The sequence below is a fragment of the Rhinopithecus bieti genome, unplaced genomic scaffold (assembly GCF_001698545.2).
Source record: "Rhinopithecus bieti isolate Rb0 unplaced genomic scaffold, ASM169854v2 scaffold_50350, whole genome shotgun sequence".
Taxonomy (NCBI): Eukaryota; Metazoa; Chordata; class Mammalia; order Primates; family Cercopithecidae; genus Rhinopithecus; species Rhinopithecus bieti.
In genome coordinates, this window is record NW_016820258.1 from 374,457 (window position 1) to 389,255 (window position 14,799).

The 14,799-nt window shown below is 37.7% G+C and overlaps 1 protein-coding gene across 1 annotated transcript in view; it reads right to left on the minus strand.

The window, feature by feature from the left end:
* Positions 1-14,799, minus strand: part of COL19A1 (collagen type XIX alpha 1 chain) — a 342,793-nt gene that overhangs the window by 59,195 nt on the left and 268,799 nt on the right. The window contains 12 exon segments of the mRNA XM_017859765.1: positions 1,110-1,151; positions 2,525-2,578; positions 2,667-2,720; positions 2,832-2,867; positions 5,657-5,734; positions 5,842-5,886; positions 7,551-7,640; positions 8,302-8,355; positions 9,742-9,795; positions 10,495-10,548; positions 10,643-10,678; positions 11,581-11,616. Coding sequence (XP_017715254.1) covers positions 1,110-1,151; positions 2,525-2,578; positions 2,667-2,720; positions 2,832-2,867; positions 5,657-5,734; positions 5,842-5,886; positions 7,551-7,640; positions 8,302-8,355; positions 9,742-9,795; positions 10,495-10,548; positions 10,643-10,678; positions 11,581-11,616 — 633 coding nt within the window.

Below are 14,799 nucleotides of genomic sequence, written 5' to 3' on the forward strand. Positions count from 1 at the left end.
GTAATTTTAACTCAATAAATATAAGATTTTCCTGAAATTCTGACCAATATTCTTCTCTGGCTTATAAAACTGCTGGCTTTTGGAGGTCTTAGAAACTCCTTTAATATATTTTATATTTATGTTCATATTTACACTTATGTTTATATATTTATTCTCAAAACTCTACTTTACAAATGTATATGCTAGAACTCAAGTCTTTTGAATTCAACTAAACAAATATTTCTGCCTGCTTACTATTGTGCAAATAATTGTGTAAATCACTGGGCTAAATGCTAGAAATACAAACTAAATTGTATATATCTAACTATAGTCTGTGTGTGTGCACGTACACATACACAATGTCCATTCATACAAAGAAAGATACAACACATTGTGTTTGAGTATGAAGTCAAGAGCCTGATTTTCATGTGGGCTCACTCAGTCTTAGCATACCAGGCAGAAACATGCAAATACACACCCTTACATATGTGCCATTATCATCCCCCCAGTATGTTTTACTGATAAAATACAGGGAAGTGTTAGAGATTTAAAAAAGAGATAGCAAGATTAATTCCCTGAGATGATAATAGGTAGAGGTGATTTTATTGAACAGAGTAACAGGTATTAGGGCAGGTTTTGACTGTGGAATTTTGTAAAATCCCATGACATCAAAATTCAGCCTTGTAAGTGGCTATTTATAGAGCAGCACTGATTTTCATCTTGGAACTGACCAGGCCAGATTTAGCGAGAAGGATTCGCTTTCACAGTAGTGAGCCAGGGTGAGTCAACACCCATTAAGAGAAAGATGTTCCTCCAGAAGAGAGAATAATCTACTCCAGGGTGCTAATGACATAATTCCTTCCCTGTAGCCAATTCATAACTATACTACCCACTGCCCTCCACCCCTGCTCCACCCAAAATGAGAGGCTGGTAAAGAAGAGAGTGAAAGAATTACGATAAATGGCACAAGATATATAAGATAAATGTTTCTTTTCCTATCTTAAAGATGTCCTGCCATTTAAAAACTGAATTGTAGTTCCAGCTAAGCAATGGACTCAATTTCTGCTAAATATTTTCGTTGTGATTTTTCTGGAAATTAACACATAATTTCTTACACAGCAATAGAGTACCTTGAGCAAAGCACCGATGTCTCCCAAGAGAGGAAGTGCAATCTGTGGTTAAGAAGGTAAAACCGAAGATATGTATTTATATATGAACACAATACAATATAAACATACAGTACAATATAGATATTTTTCCTCAAAATGCCATGAAACTTCTAGTGTCTCACTTTAGAATCACTGGCTTAACATTATGTTTCGTATTAAGAAATGTGTACATGGCACTGATAGAATTCAGAACAAATTTTGAAAAATGTTCACTATTCTCTCAGGAACGTGCAAACACACATATCATCATTTTGACTGTGCATCCCTATTTTATATTTTCATGGTAACCTTTATGCCATCCCTGGTATATTATTGGTTTTAAATAATACATAAAGATAAATTATTTATTAAAAGGAAATCACTCCTCTGGCAAACACATTATCAGGCTGTTGAGAAATATGAAAACTACCAGGAAAGTTTGCCTTAAAGTTATTTCTCATGGAAGTTCAAAAGAACCTACAGTTGGCTTAAGTGATAGGCAAGACAAACACTGAAGGAATTTGGACCACATTTTGGCCACATGTCTTCAGATGTTCTTTCAGAGAGACACTGTGTAAACCCAAAATTTTAAATTTAAACCCAAAACTTAAAATTTTGTAAGATTCCCAGAAAAATGCACAAGTGATTCACTCAACAGTGGCGTTAAAGTAATGCCAAAATATGCCTCCACACGTAGCTTATAAAGGCACATAAGGCCCAAACACTGTGGGAGGTAGAAAGGATTTGTGAGGTTTAGAACTGAGAAGCCAGATTTGGATTTTATTATACAAGACTCTTAATACAATGTCATGTACCATATGGCCTCTCAAATTATAACTGCCGAGTCTGAGGCTATTTAAAGGGATTTCACTGTTGCTCAAAGCAAGGTTTAACCTAGAATAAAACTTTGAAACACACATTTAGTGCCTAAACCCATTTTCTAAGAGCCTACTCAAGTCAGTTTTCATAATTTAATCATTGCGACATTTTAAAGCTACAGAATCAATGGATCTGTACCATATTGTAGGCAACTTACCTGCAAAATTTCATTTAGAAAAATGAAATTCATTTAGCCACTAGCATTAGAAAAAATAGAAATCATGGCGATATATTTTATCTCAATTTTCAATGGGATTGAGACATTATATGCCAAGGCTCAGCCTGGGGCAAAACTGTACAGTTGAATTATACCCTTAGGAAATAAGTATTCATCACACACACAGAAGTGCTGACCCAGCCTGAATTCTTTTTCTCTCGACAAAATAATGGGGATAAACAAAATCACCAAGCAGTCACTGAGCATTCTAATTAATTTGGACAGCAAAACTTGCTTGGGAGGCTGTTTGGCTTCTGGGTGCATTTAAGATACATAAATCAGACAAGGTCTGTCTACATACCGGGTCACCTGGGGGGCCTGGTAGGCCTGGCTTTCCATCCCTCCCTGGAACTCCCTGAAAACAGAGGTGTCCATGTTCAATCTTTGCACATTGGCACAGATGCAGATTAAAATGGGGGAGGGTAGATAAAGAAAGTCCTTACATCGTTTCCTGGAGTCCCTGGAGTTCCTGGCAACCCAGGAAGACCTCGAGGACCCTGGAAAAGGAGGGAAATAAAAACAGTTACTTATGAGGATGGTCTTTCAGTCATTTCCCCCAAGTAAGCAAGCTGGCTTTGCTGTGCTAAAAAATTAGTTAAGTAGCTTACCTGAATACCTGGCTCTCCAACTGGTCCTTGGGAACCCTGAGTACAAATGAGATTTTATTATCAAAATTCCACCAAGAATGTCCACAAATTATCCAAGTGACATAAAAGACTAAGCATTGCAGTTTACTTGGAGGCACAACAGGGTTTGCCACTGTACACACAAGGAAAACTGCAAAGTCGGCCAAGACTTTCAGGTCGCAGGTGAATAACTTAACCAGATACCTGTTGCTGGAAACATCAACATGATATTGCTCAGAGAATTGGGACATCTATCTCACTACCATAATCTGTCACTGCACATTCATGAGGGCACAAAGAATGCATCCAAATTCCATCTGTCAGAAACTGACCGCCCACAGGGGTAACTGGTTCGGGGCTTCTTTTCTTTTCTGCTTTCAACTTTGAGTCATTTATCTCTCGGAAGACATCACCAGAACCAGTGTTCAATGACAAGAGTAGGAGGTAAAACACTAATCAATGATATTTTCCTACTTTTAGAAAATTGGAATTTGGGATAAATAAAATGAGGCTGGGGGATTATCAGGGAACTTAATGATGGTAGCTGTACTGCTCTTATGTAACCATGAACTTCTGTAAGAGGAATTTGCAACCTAAGTAAGTCAAGAGCTGGTTTCTTAGCAGTTGACTTCAGTAACTACTCACTGACTTTTCCTTTCTTATTTAAAGAAATAAATATTCATATCACAGCTCTTGCCAAAGCTACTTTTTCCCTCTCTTTCTATTTATGCTCAACCACCATCACTTCCCTAATAATTTTCTTGTCTTGTCTTTTCTTTTTTTTTTTTTGAGATGGAGTCTCACTCTGTCACCCAGGCTGAAGTGCAGTGGTGGAATCTCGGCTCACTGCAACCTCTGCCTCCTGTGTTCAAACAATTCTCCTGCATCAGTCTCTTGAGTAGCTGGGATTACAGTCACCCGTCACCACACTCGGCTAATTTTTGTATGTTTAGTAGAGATGGGGTTTCACCATGTTGGCCAGGCTGGTCTCAAACTCCTGACCTCAAGTGATCCACCTGCCTTGGCCTCTCAAAGTGCTGGGATTACAAGGATGAGCCACCAGGCCCAGCCTCTAATAATTTTCTGATACAAGTTTTTACTTGGTTTAATTTCCATCTCCAATGGTCTTTTACATTCTTGCCCTGGTAAATCAGACAACCCTCATTCACAACATATCCCTTCACTACTTACTCTTTCTCTTAACTTTTCATGATACCTTCAATATAAAGATGTGATATTGTGATAAAATAATATTTGGTTTCTGCCCTCAGTTCCTGGCACAGAGCTCCTAAAACCCTCGTAAATTCCTTAACAATAGGTTGCTAACATAAACTTTTGTTCTAATACTTGTTTTTTGGCCCCGGTTGACACAGAGCTTCTAATCCCTTGGGTTTCATGGGTGACAGGAGAGTCTTTTGTTCCAATGAGGTGACTCTTGGTGGGCTCCTTGATAGGAGCTGATCACCAGAAAGACCAAGCCACAGTTAGAAACTCGGCCTTTCAGCCCACCCTGCATTCTCTGAAGAGGGGAGAGGGGCTGGAAATATAGTTAGTTGTTTATCTTGCTGTCATGATGAAGCCTCCATAAAATCCCAAAATATGGGGTTTAGAGAACTTCCAGGCTGGCAAAAACACCCATGTGCCAGGAGAGTGTCACACCCCAACTCCACGGGGACCAACGCTCCTAAACTCAGGGACCCTTCCAGACCTCTCCCTTTGTATCTCTTCTTCTGACTCTTCAACTGTATCCTTTACTGATACCATAAACCAGTAAATGTAAGAAAGAGTTACTTGATTCTGTGAACCACTCTAGCAAACTACAGAACCTGAGGTGGGGGTCATGGAAACTTCCAGTTTATAGCTGGTTGAACAGAAGTAATGAAGGCCCAGATATGCAGTTGACCTCTGAAGTAGGGGTCGGTTTTGTGCGATTGAGCCCTTAACCTGTGGAATCTGACGCTAACTCCAGGTAGATAGTGTCAGACATGAATTGACTAATAGAACATCCAGTTGATGTCAATTGGATAATTGATGAGTAGGGGAAAAAAACCCCACACATCTGGTGTCAGAATTGTATTAAGTTGAATGTTAAGAGCATAATAGGAAAAAAGTTAGTTTGTTTTTCTATTACACCACACAGGACAATTTTCTAAATTCATGTCATTAGAATAACCATTTATTTCTACTTCTCTTGTTCAAAAATATTTTATGTCTTTTCATAGTAAATGAAAATTGTATATTTATTATTATTTGGTCTACAAGTGTGGATATAGTGGTCATTGTTAATAGGGGCTGTTCTAGGCTCTGTCCTTATAGTTTAAATACTTTAAAACTGCCCATTATTTGTTTTACCATTGAAAACACCATCTCTTCACTCTGAAGACATTACTCAGACCTTTTTGGTGTCATTTCACTTATGCGTACACCATTCACTTTAAATATTAACTTCTTGTTTTAACTTCATTAAAAACAAGCTATAATATATAATGACCTAATATTAGGCAGTCATACCATCTTACAAATATGCATTTGTGCTTTTTAATATATAGATTAGAGGTATAGGTTAAATGACGGCTTCTAATCCAAATTAGTGTATGTGTGACCAGCATCTGTAAGTTAATAAACAAACAGCGGGTACCATCTCTGTGCTTAAGTGATACAACCTCAGTGCCCATCAATCCTCTCTGGATAGTGTTTATTTGTATTTCCTCCTCTGACCTTTCTATTCTTTTCACCTTGTTAAAATCTGACACTGGATTTTGTTTCACAATATTGGAATCAACAAGGACTGAATGAATTTCACTTACCGTTCTGCCAGGAATTCCTACCCCTGGTGGGCCTATGTCCCCTGGGGAACCGTGAACACCTGGAAGTCCTCTTTCACCCTGTGAAATGAAAGGCTTCTGTTAGTGCAAGCCTCAAGAGATATAAACTTCTCTGCTATATTTTGTTAATTATTAATTTCTTAAAAATTAACTAAATATTTGTATACCTTTGGCCCACGTGGACCAGGTGCTCCAGGATTTCCATCTAATCCCTAAAAGAAAAAAAGATGAATACATTGAATACGTATCTTCTTCCAGAAAGGTTATAAACACATTAGAAGTTATAACTAAAATGTTTTATCACTCTTCATCTTATTTGAATAAATCTTTTTCTATAAAAGAATAAGGAACAGGGAGTACACATTTCAATAGGTTATAGATTTTGTATAGTTGTTTTAAAATATAAAAGATTTTTATTTATAAAATGAAGCACCTGATATTGAGAACTATTTTTATTATTATTTAATAACGTAAGTTCAAAGGCGATGAGAAACAAAGGCACATAAAACATATTTTAAAAACATTGGTTATTTAGATTTTCCAGCAGTCCAGTTTTCAATGTCCTGGGAAAAGTCTGGGTCACAAAGACATTTTCTGCAAATGACAAACCATGGTGATACCTGCAAAACCTCTGGAAGGGAAAATTCAGGTAGTTTTTCTGTTTTACAATACTGTCCTAGGAAGTTTTATGGTTTAAAACCAGTGTACCTGACTGGGATTCATGGATCTCTACAGAATCCATGTGTAGGATTCAGGGGACCTAGGAATCTTCCAAAATCATATGCAAAATGTTGTATGATGTATATTTTCTTCAGAAGAAAGCCCTTTGCTTATCATACATTTAAGAGGTTTTATCTCTGACTTAAAGAATAAGATGCCTGTAATCCCAGCACTTTGGGATGCCGAGGTGGGCAGATCACTGGAGCTCAGGAGTTCATGACCAGCATGGATAACACGGTGAAGCCCCATCTATACAAAAAATATAAAAATTAGCCAGGAGTGGTGGCGTGTGCCTGTTGTCACCACTACTCAGGAGGCTGGGGTGGGAGGATCACTTGAATCGCGGAGGTCGAGGCTGCAGTGATCCATAATTGTACTACTCTGCTCTAGCCTGGGTGACAGATTAAAGACCCTGTCTCAGGAAAAAAAAAAAAAAAAAAAAAAAAGGAATAAGATGAATAGATGAATATTTCTTTTTTCCCCTGACTTTTATTTTAGGTTCAGGGGTACATGTACAGGTTTAGTACATGGGTACATTGCATATTGCTCAGGTTTATTGTATGAATGATCCCACTACCCAAGGAAGTAAGCATAGTGCCTGACGGTTTTTCAACCTTGCCTCCCTTCAACTCTCCCCCATCAGTAGTCCTCCACGTCTCTTGCTCCCATCTCTGCTATGCTGGTGTGCAACCAATGTTTAGCTCCCACTTATAAGTGAGGACATGCAGTATTTGGTTTTTTGTTCCTGCATTAATTTGCTTAGGATAATGGCCTCTAGCTGTATCCATGTTGCTGCAAAGGACATGATTTTGTCCTTTTTATGGCTGCATAGTATTCCATGGTTATATATATCACATTGTCTTTATCTAGTCCACTGTAGATGGGCATCTAGGTTGAATCCATGTCATTGCTATTATGAATAGAGTTGCAATGAACACACGAATGCATGTGTCTTTTTGGTAGAACTATTTATTTTCTTTTGGGAAAAGAAACCCGTAGTGAGATTGCTAGGTCAAAAGGTAGTTCTGTTTAAGGTCTTTTTTCCTTTTTTTGCAGACCTAAACTTATTCCCATACTTGTGATCTGAAACTAGGAACCCACAAGCAGTAATTAATGAACTTGCAAGAAATATATTAACAAAAGGGCTAATACTTACCGGTTCCCCTGGCAGGCTCTTCCCTGGAGGACCAGCCTCACCTTTTGGACCTGGAAGCCCAGGAGGGCCTATGATCCCACCTGGATCTCCCTGTGGAAAACAAAGTAAGATTCTTACTTTGATGCTCAGGTTCATGGTGGGAAGAGAGGAGGTAGTGGTTTCCATCGTTTTAAGTTGTCATCATAGCCAGTCAAACTTCATTCACTCACTCACTCACTCACTGACTCAATAATATTTATTGAGTACCTAATTCATGCCTGTTCAGTGCATTTAGATTTTGCAGTTAGTTATATTAGCAGTATCACGAAACATACGCATGTGTGTGTGTGTATGTATATATATATATGCACAAAAGGGCATATTTATTAATAAATTTCTATAGATGATCTTTATGTTTTCTTTAAGTTATTCCCCAATAACAGTTCAATGTTAATACACTGTTTCCATGTAGATATCAAGAAACAGATCCTGCAAGATTAAGAGACTTCTTAGGTTTATATCAGAATTGGTAACTAAGCTTGACTTTCAGACTCCCGATATCTTCATCTCTCAGTTCATTTTGTCACATGGCATTCCGGTGCCAGAACCAGGGCTGCCAAATGCACAACTCTAGGTGGTACCATTTACATTGTAGTTAATGTGAATGTCTGTCCCCTGCACAATCCCAGAAGCCCTGGGGTGTCCTTTCATCTCCCTCTGTCTCTTCCTCCTATCTACTTAACATATACAATGAGGAAAATGCAAACTATACCTTTTCTCCTTTAATGCCTTGTTTTCCTGGGATACCATGTTCTCCTGGCAATCCCTAGAAAACTCAGAGTGAATAGGAAAGAGCAATGAGAACATCTCTTACAATAACATTTCTCTATATCTGAATCTTTGTCGAGAGAACAGAATTTTAACATACAGCCTATTAATACAAGGAGTTGGATTGATTTTGGCCTTTAAGACCCGGAAAAATATTAGTGATTCTACGTGGTCTGTTGGTTCAAGTGAAGCCACCTGGATGCCATAGGAAAGAAACTAAAGTCGAATTGAACTGAATGTCTCACCCATATTATTGCCATGGAAGAGGGATGGTGGTTGGTAGCATCACATAATGATTCTGAAGGACTCTAGGGCAACTAGAAAAAGGTGTTTTTACTATGTTTTAGAAACAGTGGCTCTTTCTCTTTAGATTTTGTTCTCTTTATAGCTCTGGCCACTATCACTTAATCCGTTTTTGAGCATTGTGGCTCCACTTGTGCCACCAGGATTATCTCTCTTTTCATAAGATCTGTCCACTAGATTTATCTACAGTGGCCCATTAGTTGGCATAGGGAAGTTATCAAAAGCTTTGCTCTATAAACTGGGTGTTCAAAGTACCAAGCAGAACATGTGCACCGATCAATAGACAGGAGAGGCTCAAGCGGTGAGCATGGAGAATAGAACGTGAGGTTAAGGGTCTGTTCTCAGGGCATGAAAAAAGGAGAGATCCTAAGAGTTGCCTGGAGGGAACTGTAATCATGGTCAGATAGTGATCAGTCTCCAAGGAGTTATGGCCAAGGATTTATCTTATTTTGCTCAAGTGTGAACTGATGGAGAGCTCGCAGCTCCCAAGTTGTCAGAAGGCTAGGAGGATTGTCCAAGGAATAGAAAGTTGATCCAGATAATGAATAGAAAGGTGCATTGAGTATTTTAAGTCAACTAAAGCTAGGTTATAATGCAATCTGTCGATCTTCCTTCAGACATACTTTTAGCTAAAAGACTTGCTTTTTTTTGGAAGGCTTTTGCTAGAAAACAATGGAAGTTTTGGAAATGTCTTCCTTAGATGGAGACTTGAACTAAAAACTGTGAATATTGAAAATGTTTTCTTTCTTTTTTAGTGTTCTTTATTTCTATTGACATTTCCAATCTCTCTACTGCTGGTACAGCACTGACAAGTATGTCCAAAATGACAATTTAATTAACTTGAGCTCCAAAAACCAATTTATTAGGCTAATGATACTCAAAAGGACCTCACGTGAATATATGAAGGGCCTAGTCTTCTCAATAGCCCCTGACATTTGGTATAATCAGTTTTAGTGGCATAGATGACCCATGTCTTTGGGAAATGAGGGATAACTCAGTTACTTGAACAGATGTTGATGTTTTTAAAAAACATGTCCTAGTCTCAATCTCATTTCAAAAATATCAAAGACATTATACATACAACATCTCCTGGCGGTCCTCTGGGTCCCATGGAGCCTGCAGATCCCTGCTGACCCTAAAATAAATGGTGGTATATGCTTTAGCTTTGCTAGGAAAAAAAAAAAAAGATAGATTGTACCTGAGTATTTGTAAAGCATAGTGTGATCTTCATGTATAGAAAGACCAACTTTCCACCATCCCACTTTCCCACTTTATCTGTATAGTACTGAAATGTGCTTTGGGTTTACCAGGATAGTTTCCAGATGCTTTTATTTAATTTATGTGTTCTCTCCAGCAGGTGATAACTGAAGTTAGGTAACTTGCCCTACCCATTGTCTGGGAGTACACCACATTAATTTCTCCTGCACTTTCCAAAAGCTGCTCTCTTGGGACACTGGTGTGGAATCCCACTTGGGATACTCAAGCAACTCAAGGTTGCAAATTTTGGTTTAGACACTGAATCTTGAATTCTGTTACTTTTAAGAATATAGCTCAAGGTCATAGATTTAGCTCACATTGTTTACTCTTAAAGCCTTTAGGGATGCTATTGTGAATATGGTCTGAAAAAGAGTTTAGAAATCCTATTGTGAACCAGAAGATAGTTACTATGTGTGTAATAAATGCAGCTGATGGGGAAAATCGCCATGGAAACAGGATAAAGTCTCGAAGAGCATTTGTGAAGAAAATGAGTGGCACACCAAAGCACCCTGTTTTACAGAGAATGGCTATAATTCCCAAATTATTTCCCAATAAATCTTAGTTATTTCTTATATACCTTTAGTCCTGGGCTTCCTATTAAACCAGGGGGACCAGGATCTCCAGGTTCACCCTAAACACGTAGGGGATAGGAAAGATCAATGTTGCTTTAATTTTCATAATCTAATTAAGGTTGGAGATGAAATTGAAGAATGCCAGGAAATTACCTTTACTCCCTGTGATCCTATTATCCCAGGTTCTCCCTGTAAATAAAATAATTACTATGGGGTAATGCTTAAATTCAGATGGAAATGGACATCTCTGATACTTTAATTGAATTTCTAGTAATTAACATACAATAAAAAGGGAAATTATGGAAGACATAATGAAATCAAGGAGAGTTCATTCTAAAACATGATTGAAAATACTTACTACTAATGAACAATACTTTCCTGATTTTTTCATTATAATAGTTTTTCCCCCAATGCCACTTTTGACACTGTAATTATCATGTCCCATTAGCAATCACTGCATTCTCTACTTAGCTGACATAGTTATAATTTGCCACCAACTAATCTCATGTCCCAGAGAATTAAAACTTCAGAGAAGGAATTAGGGAGAGTAGAATTTAAAGTAATATGTGTTGGTGATTCTACTTTTAGTTATATGTGCTTAATGATTAGTTATATGTGCTTAATGAAAAAAAATCACAACAAAATTAAGGTTATACAAAAGAGGACAACATTGGCTATAACAAGTTTGCTTTTTACATTTTCTGTGACTTATTAATATATTTGATAAATCCACTTGTGCCATTAACAGAATTTTTGGAAAAAAATGTATCTTTTATTTTAATTTGATATTTGTGATATCCTACATGGATGTCTTATATAACATTCATGGCCAATCACTATTAGTAATTGGTTAAACAATGTATTAGAAAACTCATACCAATGTTGAAGTCTCCTTGCATGACAACATTTAACAAGGCTTAAAATTTCTTATTTATCAAAATAAAAGAGTTAAAATCACAGAGGAAAAGTAAAATGCTCACGGACCTTATTTAATCAAATCTATTAGACTCCAAAGTAAACACACCAGAAAATCAGAGAGAAAAAAATCAATGAAGTAGAAAACCCAAGGTAGTGATAAAATATCTACTTACTCTATCTCCTTTTTCTCCTTTTGTAAAAGGCTCTCCCTAAGGAGAAGGGGTAGACGATAGAATTAAACACTCTTAGAAATAAACTCTCCAAACCGGGGTGTGGATAAACCCCACAGGCCAAACTTGGATCCCCATTGCAAACAGACCTCTAAAAATACCCAGAGTGCCACACAGTCTGCTTTTGCAGCTTAAAGGAAATATACGATAATTAATTTAAAAACTCCTTTATATTCCCAAATGAACAATGAGTTAATCATTCTATTATCATTTATAAAATCCCAAGTGGCTGGCAAATCGGAATGCTGCCCAAGGCCAAAGCTTCCTACTGCCTAGTTCACATAGAAAACAATCACACACACACATCCAATTGGATGTGAAATGGGAGTTACAGCAAGAAATTGATAAAAATGTTGTATGGAAAGACATTCATTTGAATTCTTCCATTTGGTTAATTGTGTGCTTAAATACATAAAATCATTATTTAAAAAATAGTTATCTGGTTTTCATTTTTACTTTAATGAAAATGACTTGAAGAGGTTAACCATATCTGTAAGTTCTGTGTCCATGGATTCAAGCAATTGTGGATAAAAAATATTTGAAAAAGAAAACAATAAAAAATAAAACAGCAATAAAAATTATACAAATTTTGAAAATAATATAGTATAACAACTATTTACATAGCACTTACATTGTATTATGTATTACAAGTAATCTGGACATGATTTGAAGCATACAGGAGAATACATAGGTGATATGCAAATAATAGGCCATTTTATATTAGGGACTTGAGCATCCTCAGATGTTGGTATTCTTAGAGCCCTGGAACCAATCTCCCACAGATACCAAGGAACAACTATATATCCATATCTACCCAACGCGATGAAATATCTTAATAGTGGTTAATTTCTATGTATTAGATCAAGGCCTTATTTATACTCTTATTTCCCTGCTTGTTTTTGCTTACATGACACTGCTCATGTCATTGCTTATTTACAGCCACTGTCAAGTTTAGTGGCCACATTGACTAAAGTAACTGGTTATAAAATAAAAAGAAAAAAGAAAAACCAGGGAGCCTCGTTGTCTAGATACTTGATATTTAGTCCTAGATCCAACGGCTACTATTTGAGGCAAGTCACTTACTCTTTTAGAGGCCCCCTTTCCTTATCTATAAAATCATGGGGTTCAACTAGGTGATCTCAACTATATTTTAGCTCTGATGTGTTACACATCAAACCATATTCTGAATGTCCTATGGTGGGGGAAAATTTGCCATTTTAGTTACCATTTGGGATCAGTGGTTCAGAATTTACCTTTGAATGAATACTACTCTTCTGTTTGGGCCTTCTGATTACTATGCAAAGTAAAGTTTACATCCTGTTCTGGAATAGAACGGTTGAGACCATAAAGAGCTAAACCGCTCTCTGTAATAATGTAAAATTTGTCTTGTTTTAATGTAGGGGTAGGGGAAGGCGGCAAAGATGTATGGGGTGGTGCGATAATTAGGGGATGAATAGGGACCTGGTATGGAGAAGAGTTAGGAGGAAAAGAAGCTCTAGTTAAGGAAAACAGGGCTAAAGGGAGTCCCCATGAGGTACATGGACTGCCCTTGAACATTAGTGGTAGGAGAGAAAGCCAGAGGAAATCCCTGCAGGAGGAAAAGGCCCATCACTCCTAGGAACTATGAACTCCTCCAACTCTTGCTGCTTCAAGTGTGGTCCATGGAACAATAGCACCAGCATTACTGAGAGTTTATGAGAAATACAAACTCTCTGATCCTGCTCCAAACCTACTGACCTAGAATCAGTGGGATTCAAGTGCACGTTCACGTTTGAGAAGCAGTGTTCTAACTCACTGAAAGTTTCTCCTTTCTGCTCTAAAAATCCTTAATTTTCCAGTAAAATTTTTGTAAATCTTACAGCAAGGTCCTCCATGTGTCATGTGGAAATTAAGAGAATGTGGGTGTCAATGTTCAGTTTTGGAAGGAAGATAGTGGAGACCTAGAGAAGCAGTTAAGAGATGGTAAGAGGAACTTCCAAGTGTGGAGCACCTAGAGAGTTGGCAGGTACCAGGGGCATGCACCAGCCTGGATTTCTGAGACATGAGATTTTCCAGACATTATTGGAAATACTCAGTTGGAGAAACCCATTAAAGACTGCCAAATCCTGTAGTTGTGTAAGAAAGCTTGAACTGAATACTAAGGGCAAGTACGACTCCCGAAAAGTAGAAGAACTGGGGTACATAGGCTAAGGGAGGAGACCACCCCTCATATTGTCTTATGCCCAATTTCTGCCTCCAAAGAAAGAAGAAGTAAAAACTAAAAGGCAGAAATGAAATCCACAGTCAGACAGCCCGGCACCACACCCTGGGCCTGGTAGTTAAAGATTGACCCCTGACCTAATTGGTTATGTTATCTATAGATGACAGACATTGTATAGGAATGCACTGTGAAAATCCCTATCCTGTTTTGTTCCGATCTAATTACTGGTGCATGCAGTCCCCAGTCATGTACCCCCTGCTTGCTCAATCAATCACGACCCTCTCACATGCACCCCTTAGAGTTGTGAGCCCTTAAAAGGGACAGGAATTGCTCACTCGGGGAGCTCGGCTCTTGAGACAGAAGTCTTGCCGATGCCCCTGGCCGAATAAACCCCTTCCTTCTTTAACTAAGTGTCTGAGGAGTTTTGTGTGCTGCTTGTCCTGCTACAAAGCCACAGACTGATTCTAAAGCTGCAAAAATTACTGTCATTGTTAATTTTTTAAAGTTGAAGCACAGGGAAAATTTGACTTTGTAACACTGAATGCTTTAAATAATGTTCCTGTTTGTCATGCAGGCAATTTAGTGACCTCTTCATGTTTTACCCCTGATAAACCAATATCCTTTATTCACTCTCATAAAGAAAGGAATAGAGTGGTTTAATAAGATGTATTACTTTTTTTTAAACAAAGATGGAACATTTGATAAGCCTGATTCTCACTGATTCTTGAAAACTGCTTTTTTAAAAAGAGCATTAAAACAAGTCATTTTTTGTACCTACGATTTCTCTTATCACTTTAGGTGGTCCTATTTGAATATAAATGATACTGTAGGGTTTTTCTCTTTTTCCCCACAAAAAGAACTACATTTTGAAAGAAATTGGCCACAATAATACTGAAAAGTGGTTGGGAAGCCACTTTGATCTTACAAAAATCAAGAAAGAAAAATAACTTCAGAAGGTACAC